The 16,439-nt window shown below is 41.9% G+C and overlaps 1 protein-coding gene across 1 annotated transcript in view; it reads left to right on the top strand.

The window, feature by feature from the left end:
* tmem255a (transmembrane protein 255A) overlaps positions 1–16,439 on the top strand; it is a 22,217-nt gene continuing 5,778 nt past the window's right edge. Inside the window, exons 1-4 of the mRNA XM_085181687.1 lie at positions 1–353; positions 6,882–7,024; positions 7,778–7,840; positions 13,799–13,888. Coding sequence (XP_085037813.1) covers positions 296–353; positions 6,882–7,024; positions 7,778–7,840; positions 13,799–13,888 — 354 coding nt within the window. The 5' untranslated portion in view covers positions 1–295. The remainder of the gene's footprint in view (positions 354–6,881; positions 7,025–7,777; positions 7,841–13,798; positions 13,889–16,439) is intronic.

Below are 16,439 nucleotides of genomic sequence, written 5' to 3' on the forward strand. Positions count from 1 at the left end.
TGTGTGACATGCGCACATACAACCAGCAGCAGCACCAGCGACCTGCTGTCCGACACCAACACGGCGAGAGGACGGACGCCGAGCGAGGTCTCCGCAGCCGCGGGGATGTAAATGAGACGGGCCCGGGCTGCAGCGGGACGGAGGACAGCTCGTCAGAGAATGCCCCAGCTCGTCCACCGTTAGCCCTCAGATTTACATCACCCAGCACTGAGTCGTGATTGTTTAATATATATATATATTTATTTATTTTTATTTGGAAGAGGATTGGACTTCGGTAAAACGTCCTCCAGCCAGCATGCCCCCTCCTCAGAGCCTCCAATCCAGCGGTCTGACCCTCTCAGAAACGAGCATTGGTAGGTGTGCGAGCAAGGTCAGCGGCGTGTCTGCAGCAGCTTTTTCTGTCAATTAAAACCCGTTTAACTGACTTACACTGCGGGGATTTTCTCATGCGTCTTTTACCTCTTCCATAACACCCAGGTGAGCCTTAAAATGCTCATCCACACCTGTTATTTACATCGGATGATAGAAATGAAATCGTTTTTCTCTCATGTCTTTTAAAAGCAGCCTGAAACACTCGTTGCATCACCGGGCAGACTATTTTTTTCTCTCCCAGGCCGCAGCGCGTCACTGCAGGTGCGGCGGCGCTGAGTAACCAGAGCAGCCTGGAGGTTTGGCTCCGATGGCTGCCGGCTGCCGCACACCCATTTCTTCTTCGTATTCTTCTTCTTTGTTTCTTTGTCAGCTGGATGCCGGGCAGCTACCATGAAAAATAAATCGATTAAACGATCAAATACCGCGAGAAAAACAGTCGGGGGAATATATTTGGCAATGCGGGTAATTCTCATCAGATGGCAGCACATCGTTGATTATTCAAACAATAGAAGTTTGCCTTGGAGTTTGTTTGTTTGGTTTGTTTGTTTTTTGAAATCCCTGTAAGGCAAGTTGGGCAGGGGCGTTTCTAGGACATTGTTTCATAAAGTGGCACCTTACTCAAAGACATTTGATCAGAAATAAATAGAAAAGAGTTTATGAAACATTTATTTAATACAAAAACAAGCATTTAAAGTTTCAAATGAGACTACATAAGTAAAAAAAAAAAGGCATAATCCTACCTCAGTAATAATGTCAAGTATGCTTAAGCTACCTAAACGTTTCTCCTGGTTGATGGCTAAGCTGCTAACCTTAGTTAACACAAAGTTTTCCATTTTCTTGTTACTTTTGGCTTTTTTATACAGAATTTTAAGTTAAATTAAATAAACCTTGAATCATTTCTATTAGATCTGCCATTCAAAAACTAGCACCATGTATCACTTTTAATTTGAAAATCTTCCGTGACCCACCCAAACCTTTAAATCCATTTCTGTTCTTCTGGTGATTCACTGGATTTCTTTTGGTATTTGGTAGCCACCATACAATTTCCCTCCACAAGCTAATGATCAGTAGAAAAAATGTGCTAGATCAAAACCTGGCCAGATAAAGTTAGACTGACTTTATGTATTAATCAGTTTTTTTCTTTTATTGATTTTTAATCCTTTCGATTGTAAACATTTGATGATTGAAATTTAATGGTAATTATATGATCTCTGCCGCAGCCTTTTTGTGTCCCGTGTGTTTGTGCAAATGAGTCCAATTAAAAGTATCACAGTTTGACAAGAAACAAAAAAATATCAGCCTGTGGTAAAAGTTTAATAAAAGAACAACTAAAGTCCAGTTTAGTAGTTTAGCAAACCTCTTCAGGAATAAAACCCTCAGAGTTCCAGCCTCTTTGGAACTCCATCTATGCATCCTTTTTCTAAACTGTTTAAGAGTCTCTTTAAAAACTGTTTGGTTTTTTTTCCCCCCAAAAAAAGAGAAAAAGCAGAAAAATTGTGATGCTGAGTTTTCTCATTTTAAAGGTAACATCTTCTAGTTTCTGAAACCCAGGCCTCACCCGCACCAGCTGAATGGTAACATGTTAATCTTGTGCTGGGTGAACTGTTCTGATGGCAGCACCAAGTTTCTCACGGTCATTTCACTCCTTCTGTTGCCTGCTGGAAAAGTAGTTTTCTCACAGTATAACTGTTATTTTAACTCTAAGCTCTGCAAACTCACACATGTATTTCTGGCTCATTAATCTCAGAGGCCGTGTCCTTCTTTACGCAGGCACCGTGGAGACAGAAATGAACTGTAGCCATATGTTTGAGTCCCTCAGTGTGCTTTCTTGTTTATCTCCAGGTTGGAGCATCAGTATTCAGCAGCAGACTTGACCTTGACATGTTCATGTATTGATAAAACTGAGTGTGGAAGTGACTCGGCTTAATCTAAAATGGGCTATGACGACAGAATAAATCACCGAGGATATAGAAAGAGCGGTTTTGTGCAACCACAGACTGAAACAAGTGCACGAGAGTAGATATTGAAGACTGCATCTTAACTTACCAGCCACTGCGTCTCTCTGCCATTCTCCTTTCTTACATTGATGCGGTTTGGCTTTAGCAAATTAAAGGAATATCACCTTAGAGTATTTGACCGTTGAAGGCTGCTCTTTGGCACATTGATGTACATATTATTTATAGTTTATGGTCATCTCTTCAATGCTGCAGGTGCTCAAGCTCTTTATTGATCCACCCTGTTGGAAAAGGCCCTGTCCTTCACTGAAAAAAGCAAATCATTTTTATAGATGTCATTTGTTGCTCTGAAATTTGTAGATATTGCTCAGCATTAACGGCACATTAACACATGATAGCATTTGAACTTTTACCAATAATAAGTGGGCTGGTCCCTCTCCTCTTCAGTCCAGTGTCTAAGCTTTATTTTGATTGGTTGGACCACAGGACAGTTTTCCATTTTGGCTGAGTCCATATTGGGTGAACTGGATCCTGTCACTGTTTTTTATTTGCATTTAGAGGTTTAACTTTCATTTGTTGAATGTTGTGCAGAGTTTAGGCAGAGAGAAGCTTCAGTGGCGTGCGAACCTGCCAAGGAGGTGTCTGGTGTATCCTCTAAACAGATGAAAGAGAACTAGGAGATTTGATCGTGGAATCAGGAAGTATAAGACAGTATTTGTAGGAAGAGGTTTGAAAAGTCAAGGAGATGAAGGAGGTAGATGGGAGTATGGGAAAAGGCTTATAGTGAGTTTATGAGAGGCAGAACACTAAGGAACGAATGATTTGGCTAGGCTGAGAGCTTGAGCTGGTAAGAATGTGCAGCAGGTTCAGGTGGTTGAGGATAGAGATGGAAATGTGCTAACCGATCTTGGAGAGTGAGAATATGCCAGAGAAATCGATTTTTAAGAACAAAAGTGATGTGCAGAGCTGCAGTGATCATAGAGGTGATAATCTGAGAACAAGCACTGCAGATGCAGTGTTTTAACAATAGTTGCACTGTGTCTTTGTGGGTCTAGAGAAAGCATATGATGGGGTGCTAAGAGAGGAACTGTGGTACTGAAGAAGGAAGTCAGGAGTCGCAGAGACGTATTGAGTCAAAGTAGGCCTTGGCTCTAAACCCCTTCTTGTTTGCAGTGATGATGGACATGCAGGAGTCTCTGTGGACTATGATGTTTTCAGACAACATTGTGATCTGTAGTGAGAATAAGGAGCAGGCGGAAGAGAGCCTGGAGAGTGGAGGTATGCCCTGGAGAGAAGAGGAATGAAAGCCAGTAGAAGCAAGACAGAACAGATGTGTGTGAATGAGAAGGAGACGGGGGTTTCAGTCACACTGCAAAGAGTAAGGGTAGTGAAAGTGACACGTTTAAATACCTGACATCAACCAGCTAAATCAATGGACCGTGCACGAGAGAGGTGAAGAAGAGACCGCAGGCAGGGTGGAGCGAGTGGAGACAAGAATCTGAACATATCACTTGTAGGTGCTGACGTTAAGAAAAAACTTTTTTAACCATAGTTTTTCCTCATTTTTAGGTAAGAATTTAATCATTAACTGGGCTAAATTGTACGGAGCCCCGCAGGGGACATAGAAAAAACCCCCCATTAAGGCGGACTTTTGCGAGATCTCGCAAAAGTTTTAGCCGCATTCTTCGGAGGCCGCCAGCTCGAAGCCGACCGGGAGGTCGAGGCAGTGTTGCCAACTCCTCAGTAAGGAAAATCGCTATTGGCTGTCCTAAAAGTCGCTAGAAGTCGCTAAATGACGTCATCACCTAATTTGCATAATTGGTTATGCTAATGTCATTGTAACCTACGCTGCTGGAGAGAGAAATAACATCGTGGACGAGACATAAAGTGAGCAAAAAACGTCCTAAATGCATTTAGAATTTATTTAGAACTACAAATTAAATTTCTTTTAGCAATTATTGTTTTTTGTAATGTCTTTCACGTCTCTTTTAGCGACTTTTTTTTTTTTTAGAAAAAAAGTCGCTAGGGGGTCTGAAAACTCGCTAAATATAGCGACAAAGTCGCTAAGTTGGCAACACTGGGTCGAGGCACGATGTGCCGGGAAAGCGGTGTTCCTCCCGGCTGTAGTAGGTCTCGACCTCCCGTTAGCTTCGAGCTAGTGGGTGTCAGATCTCCAAAAACGTCGGAGCGCTTTTGCAAATATGTGATGTTTTGTAAACCGAGCAGGTATCTGACGTTTACACAACTACATTCACGCCTCAAAATATCTTAAAAGTGTATTTTGTGACCCAGAAACAGTAATATTACAACTAAGTAGCTGCCGCCATTGTTGGAATTCAACTTTTGCGAGATCCCGAGTTTGTTTTGCGAGATCCCGAGTTAGTTTTGCGAGATCTCGCAAGAGTCCGTCTTAATTTTTTTTCTCCCATGTCCCCTGCGGGGCTCCGTAAAATTGAAACTCAGTCAGGTCCTTGTGAATATTTCAAACATTCACACGTGCAGCAGCTCTTCAGATACTTGAGGTTTTATCACTTCCTCGGAGACACATCAACAGAAGTGCCCACTAATGGTCAAAGCGAGGGAGGCAGAACAGTAAAGAACAGTCACGAGTCCCTTTGTGGTTTTTCTCAATTGCTTTCACCCATTATCTCAAGACATTTGCAAAGTTCTCGTTCAGAATTATCAGCGCTTATTTGACGATTCACAAAAATATACAGAAAACCCGCAAGTTAAGGTGGTAATTCTATCAAATTTCTTTTAAGTCACTGAATAAGTCATTGCTGCTAAAAGGGATGAATCCCTCCGACATTGGGTAAACGAGTCATTTTGCCAGAATGGATGAAGAAATGTGTTGCTTCAGTTGTTGTTCCTCGAAAGCTGTGTCCTTGTTTTCTCTGAAACGGAATATTTACTGTTTCAAATTGTTATGTTTGAATAGAACTGATGGCCTTTGTGTATCAAATCGAATACTTTTCAGATGCTGACATCAGGAGCAGGTAGTTTTAATTCTTAGTCTGTGAAGAAAAAAACTATGTAGGCTATAAACTAAAAAGATTTACATTTCCAGAAATGGCTATGCAGTACAGGACAATGTAGTTAATTTAGCAGAGTAAGAAAGGCTCTTCTCACCTTAAGCCACATGAAAGCATGGCTTAGGTTTGCAAAGTTGCATCTGAACAAACCAAGACTTCTGACAGAGACCAGAGTGTTTGGCCATTACCCACTGTCAGTGTTGGGAAGGTTACTTTTAAAATGTATTCCATTACAGATTACAGAATACATGCCCTGAAATGTATTCTGTAACGTATTCCGTTACGTTACTCAATGAGAGTAACGTATTCTGAATACTTTGGATTACTTAATATATTATCATGCTGTTTACAACTACATGAATGTGATTTATTACTATTACTGAAGGTCCGCGGCTCCGAACCGTAGTAAAGGACCTCTGGCTAATACGGTGGGTTCTGTGTTGGCTCGTAGCTGAAAACTAGCTTTACTTTGTTGTCTGGGTCAACTTTGCTAGCAGAGACAGAGAGAGGCGTTGAAAGGCTGCTCCAACAGAACTTATTGTTTCAGAGGAAAACACGAACACGGTGTACAGTCGAGTCTTAATAGCTTACTTACAACTGGGCTCGTCAGGCTCTCTTCTTGGCTGCAGTGGTTATTATTATATTTACATGCTTCCAGCTCCCGTTTTTGCTCGATGACAGCTCGTACTTTTCCTTTTTCTCCCTCCCTCGCTCACAGACACATAACGTGTATAGCAGTCCATTCTCCCTGCAGCACGGACTACACTGCCTATGATGCTACATTCTTCAGAGCTATACCTGTAGCATTCTGCCTGTTAGCTTAGCACAACAACAACAAAAAGGCCTCTCTCACCCAGGAAACACGCAGAGAGAGAGCGTCACCATGTAACCATGGCAACCATAACGCTGCCGCCTGGAACAACAGAACGTAGCTGTCAAACAAAACCCAAACAGTCCTGATCCGCCACAATATGAAACAGGGAAGTACCGCCGTGTAATCCATTTATTTCAACAAAGTAACTGTATTCTAAATACCACCTTTTTAAACGGTAACTGTAACGGAATACAGTTACTCATATTTTGTATTTTAAATACGTAACGGCGGTACATGTATTCCGTTACTCCCCAACACTGCCCACTGTGCCACACTAGAGAAACCCAAACACAGCATACCAGCAAAAACGCCTCATACCAGCTGTCAGGCAAAGTGGTGGAGGGTTGGTGAGTCCACCATGAACTCTCCTGGATACCAAAGTATTTTAGAGTCAAATGTGAAGGCGTCAGTCCGATAGCTAAAGCATGGCTGAAACCGGCTCATGCAACAGGACTGTGATCCAAGAACAGCAGCAAATCTACAAACGAACGTCTGAAAAAGAAAAGAATCAAGGTGTTACAGTGGCTCATTCAAAGTCCAGACCTGAACCTGCATGAAAGGCTATGGCAGGAACATATGAGAGCCGAAGCAAATGCCTGAATCTCTTCACTGCTTGTACCAGTGTTCATGTTTACTTATTTCTTCTAGGATCCTTTAAGAGAAGAAAGAGGAAATCCATAATTGTGACGGTGATGCTGCTCATTGTGTCTGTGCTCATCCTCATCTTCGGCCTGGCAGCGACTACCAGGACACAGAACATCACGGTGGGCGGCTACTACTCAGGAGTCATCGTGAGTACACATTCGCCACGGCGCGTACCATCGACAGACGCGGCCCAGCAGGCCTGTTCTCTCTTAGGCTGCATGATAAGTGAAGTCGCTGTGCTTCCAGCACTCTCCACTGCTCACTAGCCCCGATGAACCTCATCCCCGAAGGTCTTTGAGCCATAAATATTACCCACATTTATTATTTAGCATCGCTGTCATTATCCACTGAATGAGGTAATATGTTTCAACCTCTAAATCTGTTCGTCACAGTACTTGGCTTTTAGCATTCTCGCTTACATAAATGGTTACTGTAGAGCAGGTTACGTCACGTTAGTCAGATTGATCAATTAATAAAACATATTGGAATTTATCCCCACAAGCTTGTGGGGATAGGTTAATTGGATAATCCAAATTGTCACTAGGTGTGAATGTGCGAATGAATGTGAGTGCGAATGGTTGTCTGTCCCTGTGTGTTGGCCCTGCGACAGACTGGCGACCTGTCCAGGGTGTACCCCGCCTCTCGCCCTATGACAGCTGGGATAGGCTCCAGCGCCCCCCGCGACCCTGAAAAGGAGAAGCGGAAGCGAATGGATGGATATTGGAATTTACTTACAAAGAGAGCATCATAAGATAAAGAGAAATCACAACAACTGTAGGATTATGATAAGTATTATTAATACTTGATATATCAGACGTGTGCTGAGCTTGCACTGTGCAATCAAGATTCTGAAATCAAAGCTAGATAAATGCCCTAACGGCTGTTTTCTCTCCTTTCAGCTGGGCTTTGGCTCTTTTCTGGGAATTATCGGCGCTCATTTGATAGAGAACAAGAGGCAGATGGTAAGAGGATTTATATTACCTCTGTGCACTGAGATCTCTTTCAGTGCTTCGTGTCACCTCATCTCAACATCACTGATATTAAACTGAATATTAGTCCCAGTTACCCTGCAGCAGACAAAGCAGTTTGATTATGGGAGCTGCAGTCCCACTCATCCCGAGGAGCTTCATGTGTTGAGCATCGGACAAACTATCCTGAATTTCGGGGTCGGGGTTACGCAGCCTGAAATAGAAATAGGGTGTAAGTGGAGGAAGACAGATGTCTGTGCAGGAATGTGGGGAAGGAAACTTCAGATGAGCAGGTGGGAGGAGCCGGGCAGGCTCTGTCGGAGCTGGAGTTAAGAATGCGTTTGTGTCGTGACACTTTTTCCCATCATGCAACAGCATTTAGATGCCTGGAGTTCCAGTCAGCAGGCATGTGTTGAATGAGCCCTGGCACATTACACCACACTCTTGTTTACCACCATAAAATCTCATTACACAGAACAAGTGCTGACATTATTTATAGCGTGACTAGTTAGTGACGTTGTAACTGCACTGGTATTAGTTGTCTACATTCATGCACGGCTTTTATTCTGTTTATTTTATCTATCGTGGTGGGTGCACGAGGAGCTGCTCGTGGTCCAAGATTCCTCTCGGTTCGTAGAGCGAGGTTACTGAGTTCAGTTACAGTATGTTGCCAAAAGCATTTGCGTGTCTGGCTTCACACGCATGAACTTGAGTGACATCCCGTTCTTGATCCATAGAGTTAATATGATGTCACCCTTTGCAGCTTTAACAGCTTCAACTCTTCTGGGAAGACTTTCCACAAGGTTTAGGAGCATTTATGGGAATTCTTTTACCGTTCGTCCAGAAGTACATTTGTGAGGTCAGACACTGTTTAATTCATCCATAAGGTCTGTTTGAGGTCAGGACTCTGTGTAGGCTAGTCAAGTTCTTCAACACCAAGTTTGTTCTCTTTATGAACTGGTGCGCAGTCCTTTCACTGCAACTTAGGCTACGTTCACTCTGCAGGTCTTGATGCTCAATTCAGATTTTTTGATCAAACCCGATTTTTTTGTCTGCTCGTTCACACTACAAATAAAATGTGACAGCAAACGCGCTCTAGTGTGAACGCTCAAATCGCCCGCATGCGCAAAAGAAGACGTCACACACAACGCGCTCTGTTTAGACCCAGAGCAACAGTATTGTTTGACTGATGGCTTTAATATAAAGTCTTATTTCGGACTTTACGTTTCCCAATTTTGCTTGAAGTTATAAAGTTATTTTGTTATTTACATAATAATGTAAATAACCTAATAATGATCCTTATTGCTGTTTTAGAGGAGCGCTGCTTCAAAGGATAGTTGCAGATTTCTGTCAGAATCTGCAGATTATACAGTACAAATAAAATGTTCACGTTTCTCCAACGTTGTCTTCCCAACAGTTTCACTAACATCTACACTGGATGTCCAGGAAGCGTTCGCGATGTCTTCTCCGGCGCTGATAATTGGCGTCTGTCTTGTGTCGGTGACGTAAAAGACGGATTTAATGCGACATGACCATCAAACAGCAGTCGCTTTCTAAAACATCAGATATGTATCAGATTCAGCACCACATACGAAAGTGACCCAGGTCGGATTTGAAAATATTGTATTTGTGCCGTTCACACTGTCACACCATGATCGGATATGGGTCGCATAGGGTCAGAAAAGTCGGATTTGATGCGCTTTCGCCTGCAGTGTGAACGTAGCCTAAGGCGCTGAGCCCAGTTCCTGAAAAACAACCCCACTACATATTCCCCCCCCCCCTCCACCAAACTTACACTTGGCACAGTGCAGTCAGACAAGCAGTCCTGGCAAACACCTAACCCAGGCTCATCCATCGAGAAGTGTGACTCGTCACCCCAGAACACACCTCCAATGCTCTAGTGCAGCATAGAGTCATTCCATGAAGCTCTCTACTCAATGTTCTTGAGCCAATTCGAAGGCCGCATGAAGTTTGGAGGTCTGTAGCGACCGACTCTGCAGAAAGTTGGTGACCTCTGCATCCGCTGACCCCGCTCTGTGATTTCTTGCTGTCTTGCAACTGTAACCACATAATTTCCTCAGGGATTAATAAAGTATTCCGATTCTGATTTTACATGGCCCACTTTGTGCTGAGTTGTTGTTTTTATTGAAGAATCCTTGAATTATTTAACATATTTTATACTTAAAACGGAAAGAAAGAGAGTAACTCATCCGATGTATTTTTTTTAACCACTTAGCGAGCCCATGCTGCAAGAGGCAAGGTATATCCTAGACAGCTGCTATGAGAGGGGCTCTAGGCTTAGATTCCCACATTAGTATTACAGAATTTGAAATGTTAAGCAGACTTATAACTACTACTACATAGGGTTACCCTTTTAAATGGAGTATAGTGTTTGTTCAGGGAGAAGTCAAACTCAGCCGCAGTCTTGACATCGCCGGCCCACAACAGCTGGTGCCTAAGCTGATATCTTTTTATGCATCCAATCCCATATAGAGCGCACTATTTAAGCTGCTTTAACCTTCCCACGGTTGCTGTGCACTGCCAGCCACTTTGCAACGCACCTCTACCTCAGCTCGTTCTTTTATTGTGTGCCTGATTTTAATCAGCACAGTATCTGTTTTCACTGATGCCTGGTCTCGTCTGTGCCTTACGCTTTCCATGTATGCATGTGGGAGGGGCAGAGAGGTCAAATATAAATAACCGCAGATGGAAAAACGGTCGTCTTTTGACCATGGTCGTCCTGACTGAACTGACCTGCTAAAAAAATTGTAAAAATATCACAGAGTCTGTGGTGACGTATCAAAAATGGGTCAAATTTCCAGCGACACTTGCAGTATATAGAGCAGCTTCACTGCTTGACTGACACGTTTCATTGGGGCTGTGAAGTGACGTCTGAGTAGAAAAGTAAAGCGCAAATGAGAAATATGTGAAGCATTAAGTGTTCATTTAAAAAATCTTCCGATCAGTCGTTGTGATATGACCTGTGAAGAAGCAGACTTCAGTAAGGGCGTGTTCCTGATTTGTATACATATAGCTGCAGTGTGAGACCGATATCCAACACCATCAGATGATTCCCAAAAAGAACGCACACATGTACAAATGCAAACTTCCTCAAAGTACAGTAATTTAAAGACATGGGTCAGAATTATTTTTAGATGTGTCTTATTACCAAATTTTCTGTCTTTAACTGAGTTTTGTCAGGTCTAATAAGCCCCAGTGTCATTTCTTCAGCTGTAACTTTGAGGCATCAAATAGCAAAAGAAACCAAAAAAAAAAGACAAAAAGACAAATTTACAAACAATGAAGATGAAAGTTTGAGCTTTTATTCCACGACGCAGGAAAATCAAAGAGAGCAAGAAGCACTCCAAGAGCTCAAAGTTCAAGTTACATTCACTTTGTTTTCTTTGCTCTTTTTAAAACATAGTTTAAGAAGTTTGTAGTGCAGTAAAAGCACTTGTTATTTGCCCTATTGAAACATATTTTGATATGGGTTAAAACGTCCTGATGCATTCTCAATCATCCAGGAAAATAAATCTCCAAACGTTGATTCTGTTCATCTGGACGTAGCGTTTTCTGGGAGAAACGTTTCGTCACTCATCCAAGTGACTTCTTCAGTCTCAGCTGACTGCAGGTTTCCCCAAATCTTATAAACAGTACAGTCTTACAATGCTGTGATTGCAGCCATTCCCCAACTCTCTGTGAATGGTACTCATGGCCATTGGTCAGTGGGTTTTGATCGGTGGGCTTTGGTCAGTGGTTGTTGATCAATGGTCATGAGAATTTGCATAATTATGATTAAGGAACTGACCTCCCAGCCCATTGTTCCTTCAGTGGGCTGGTTTCAGTCATTATGCAAATGTACTGTTTATAAGATTTGGGGAAACCTGCAGTCAGCTGAGACTGAAGAAGTCACCTGGATGAGTGACGAAACATTTCTCCCACAAAACGCTACGTCCAGATGAACAGAATCAACTTTTGGAGATATTTTGATATGCTTGACATAATTTGTATATGTTTTTTTCAGATTGTTTTTACCGACCTTAAAGGACAGGTCAAAAGTGACCATTTATGTGGTACTTTCTATATGTTGAGAATACACACCTGAGCCATAGTTTCTAAGTTACTGAGGCTTTTTGTCCGTTTTCAACTGATACATCATTAAGTTGCTCTTGAAGAATTTGGTGGCTGTAAGCCAAATCTGATTTAATTTTTCTTTATGAGAATTCATTCAAAACTTCATGCTTACAGACAGAATGACACGCACACAAATGCTACTAAAAACATGAACTCTTTGGTGGTTTTTAAATGTGATTGTTAAAGCTGACCAATCATCCTTTTTTTTACTCTCTGACATATATAACAGGAGAGTCTCATAGCAGTTTGTGATAACAGCTGATCTACTCATCCTGTCATGGTCCTGGGTCGGTGACCCAGTGTTTTTGGTTATGTACTTTTACTTTTGATGGTTTTGTATTTTCTAGGGTTTAGTGGTGTTCCCTCTGGTTGGTGTCTTCCCTGCTTGTGCATTCCCTTAGTGTAGTAGGTCTCTGAGTCTGTGTCATTACGTGTATGTGTTTCCTGTTTTACTTTGAAGGGCTCTGTCTTATGTCAGTGTGTTCTGTTTACGTTTCCCCTGCCTCGTCAGTTGTCATGTATTCCAGGTGTTTTCCCCTCCTGTATCCCATCCCCTGATTCCTGGCGTGTGTATTTATAGTGTGTGTTACCTCGTCCTCGCTGCTGGTTCGTCTGTGTTGTTTCCCCTCGGTCTCCCTGCGTCCCTCCGTATGTATTTCCCCGGACCTCCCTGCATCTTCGTTTCTGGTTTGTTTTGTTAGTTTTACCCAGTTTAGGTTTTCCAGTTTCATGTTCACCCACCATTGCTGTTTGTACCCACTCCTGTAAATAAATACTCACCTGCACCAGAGCTGCCGCCTTTTTGGGTCCTTCCTACAACGTCTGCCACACCGGACGTGACACATCCATGTTTCTGCAGACATGAATTGTCCATCCTTCTCACCGTGTTCCTGAACACAATTTTTCATCCGTTCTGTTTCAGGTTGTTGCTTTTTTTTTGGCTGCCATGTTGACACTTCCCCTCTGAAGAGTGTGGACAAAAATGTAACATTTCATATTCATTAACAAATCGATTGCTTTTTCCTGTGTATTTCACATTCTGCTATGAGACGAGGCTGTTTACTCTACATAATGGTCAGTTACACAACGTGATAGATAATAAGGTCACATAAGTGGTGCCTGTGAGCTAAACGCTCAGGCTTCAGTTTGCTCTGAACATTTAGTTCCCTTTTTTTCTCCTATTGGATTTTTATGATATCAAAGAAAGAAGGCTTCCCCTTAATATGGTGATCTCAGGGATACAGCTCTGGGTGTGAGCCCACCTTCTGTGTGTGAGGGGCAGCCAATCAGAGAATAGGTAGCATAAAAAAAGAGGGGTGGGGGGGGGACTTCAGAGTTTCTGCACAAAGTACACAAGAGATTAGTTTGAACTTTGACTCATGAAAAGCTACTTTAGTAATCTCCAAGAACAACCACGTCCACTTTTAAAAGGTCAAAGGAGCTTCAGCCTTTCAATCTGGACTCAGCTCTGATTGTAGAAACTTTACCTCAAGCTGCTCAGTCTGTGGTGTCACTTCACACTCCCTCCCTCCTCCTGTGGTGGGGCGGCTCCAGAGGAGTGGGGCGGTGTGTAACTGAATACTGGCTGTGTTTCACCGAAGACTGAGAAGAGAAGAGGTCTGTGGATGAGTTTAGGTAAAGGGTTGCACTGCAAGTGAACTGTACTTCTGCACACTGATATACATGAGTCTACTGCAATTTTAACATTGGTATATTTCAGCTGGTTTAAGGCCACTGCTGAGAAAAGAAAATGTTAAGATTTACCCTTCTGTTGAAAACCCAAATATGAAGCTGGTGCCTCTCCATCTTCTTCCACAGTTAGTGGCATCCATTGTCTTCATCAGCTTTGGAGTGGTGGCCGCCTTCTGCTGTGCCATCGTCGATGGAGTGTTTGCAGCGAGGCACATTGTAAGTATCACAAAAGCTTATTTAACTTATCCTGTAAATTTAGATTTAGAACGGGCTTCTTATTGGGCGCCAGGCTACATTAGACGTATCCTCGACGTCCTGCTCACATCTTTCAGGCTGGGGTAGCCGCCACACCCTTCTTGTGAGACAGAAGGGTGTCTCACATGATTTATTTTGTGGTAGAAGACTGTTATTCTCCACGATGCAACGCACAGAAAACAACAAGTAACCACTAATGCATTCTTAAAACAATTATGCTGAAATAAGTTAGGGCAGTGTGAAAAGGGAGATTCCCATTAGCAGGTTTTCATTCGCCACTAATGGCGTCAGAGAAGTGGAACATTTTCCTTTCAAACAGCATTTGGCACACTAAACTGTGAAGAGGCGCACTGTTGAATCAAGTGGATTTAGGAGCATTAATTGAGGAGCACGGTCGTTCTATTTTTGCTATATTTGGTAGCAGTTTTAAACCACACGTTCATTTTTTGTGTTCTTTGAGGACACAGGAAGTGAAAGCACAGTCTTGATTTTTACAGCTGATTGAATGTCAGTGTTATTTGTGATATTAATGATTTTTCATCTGAAGCGCTCTTGTTTGCATCAGAGAAGAGTGAGGTCAGTTTTATTCTTATTGATTTGGTAACACATAAAAGCTCCTTTTTATCGTAGCGTATACTGAACGATCCAGAGTATGCTACACAGCAGTGTTGGTCAAGTTATTTGGAAAAAGTAATCAGTAACTAATTACTGATTACTTCCCCAAAAAAGTAATCCAGTTACTTTACTGATTACTTATTTTCAAAAATAATTAATTAGTTACTTAGTTACTTTAACAACACGATTTACACCCTGAATAGGTGATAAAGTGATAGATCTTTCAGCCCAATTCTACTTTTTCTGCATAATCATCATACAAAATGTAATCAAATGGAAAAGTCTCTTTTTAAAACTTGTTTTATTAGTTTTAATCTTTTAACTTTATGCATCAAGCACAAATTTAATTATATGCAACATTCTCTGACTGGAAGAAATTAGTTTAATATTTAAACCTATTTTCTGCACACTCCAGCACATAAAATAAAATATTTTTTGTGTTTACACTCAGTCTTTCAAATAGATGCAAGTAAAACACAGCAGAAAATAAATAAAGTCAAAGACTAGCGGTCCTGTTGCTCTATTTTCACCTGTAAAGCAGGAGTGGGGTAGGCGGAGGGTTACCCTGGTGCAGGTGTGCAGCGGTCAGTGGAAGAATCCACGAGTTTCTCTGTGAGTTTCCCATTACGTCGTAGCTACTCGGTGCTTGTTTGGAAGTTTAGGGTTTTTTTCGCTGTAAAAAGAAGTTTTCTTCCCACGCACAACGGACACTAATGTTTTTGTCACTTTTTATGGAATCAAACTCAAAGTAAGGTCAGTACTTCCACGCTTTAAACGCTGCACGCTCATACTCTCTCTGCACTCGATATATGATCCATTGTTGATCTGCACACAGCTGTTGTCACGAACGTCGCACTCGCTTACGCCACTGTCATGAGACATTCTCGCAAAAAATCACAGTTTTAGTAACGCAGTAACGCAGCGTTCCTACAGGAAAGTAACGGTAATTGAATTACCGTTTTTGCAATAGTAATCCCTTATTTTACTCGTTACTTGAAAAAAGTAATCGTTACAAGTAACGCGTTACTGCCCATCTCTGCTACACAGTGTCATCAAGTGGCTGGTTGGCTGTTTTCTGTATTTGCACGTGCAGTCACAACTTCAAACTTGGCCTGAGAGTTAACGTCAGCTGTCTGACCCAACATTCACTTGAAGGATCATCACTTGTGATTGATGAGAGCGGAGTCTTCAATTACGATCCAGAGATCGGACACAAGTCTTCAGTTCATGCCCAGAATGTCAAAGAACAACACTGGGTGTAAATCCCTTCCCTAAGGTTCCACTCTCCTAAGCATTCGTCTTGAATGAATACTAAAAAAAAATAAATAGTTATTTGGTGCGCATCACTCACCCTGCATGATAGAAGTGGCTTCTTGCAACTTTCTCCTGTTTTATAAAAAGAAATTCAAATAAACGCACCTGGATCAGAGTGCTAGTAGTGTTGCACTGGTCCCCACGGAGACACCTCATATAAAATGTTTGCTGGTATGTGTGTTTTTATTATTAAACTGTAATAATGAGTAGGGACATAATTGTTAGTAATTAAATATAAAAGTAGTGAGGATTTACAGATATAATCTCAGCATAATCTTAGTATATATTTAAGTATGCTGAGTGTTTCCTCGGAAACGTCTGTCATTCTTTCAGGATTGTTTTTGTTTTTTTAAACTTTAAAATAACTTGAACAGGGAAAAATTATGTAAACAAACCATAAAACTCAATATGGCCTGATCACATTTTGCTGTCCTCGTCAAACTTTCAAAGTAGATTTATTTTTGACCCCAGTATCTTTTCTTTGCCAGTAAAAAACAAAGTCAGACCAAATATACGTTTCCCAGGGCCATAAAATAAACTGACCCAAGCAGTGTTACTGTTGGACGCCTGGTCATGTAGCGAT

The sequence above is a fragment of the Neolamprologus multifasciatus genome, chromosome 2 (genome assembly GCF_963576455.1).
Source record: "Neolamprologus multifasciatus chromosome 2, fNeoMul1.2, whole genome shotgun sequence".
In the NCBI taxonomy this organism is placed as follows: domain Eukaryota; kingdom Metazoa; phylum Chordata; class Actinopteri; order Cichliformes; family Cichlidae; genus Neolamprologus; species Neolamprologus multifasciatus.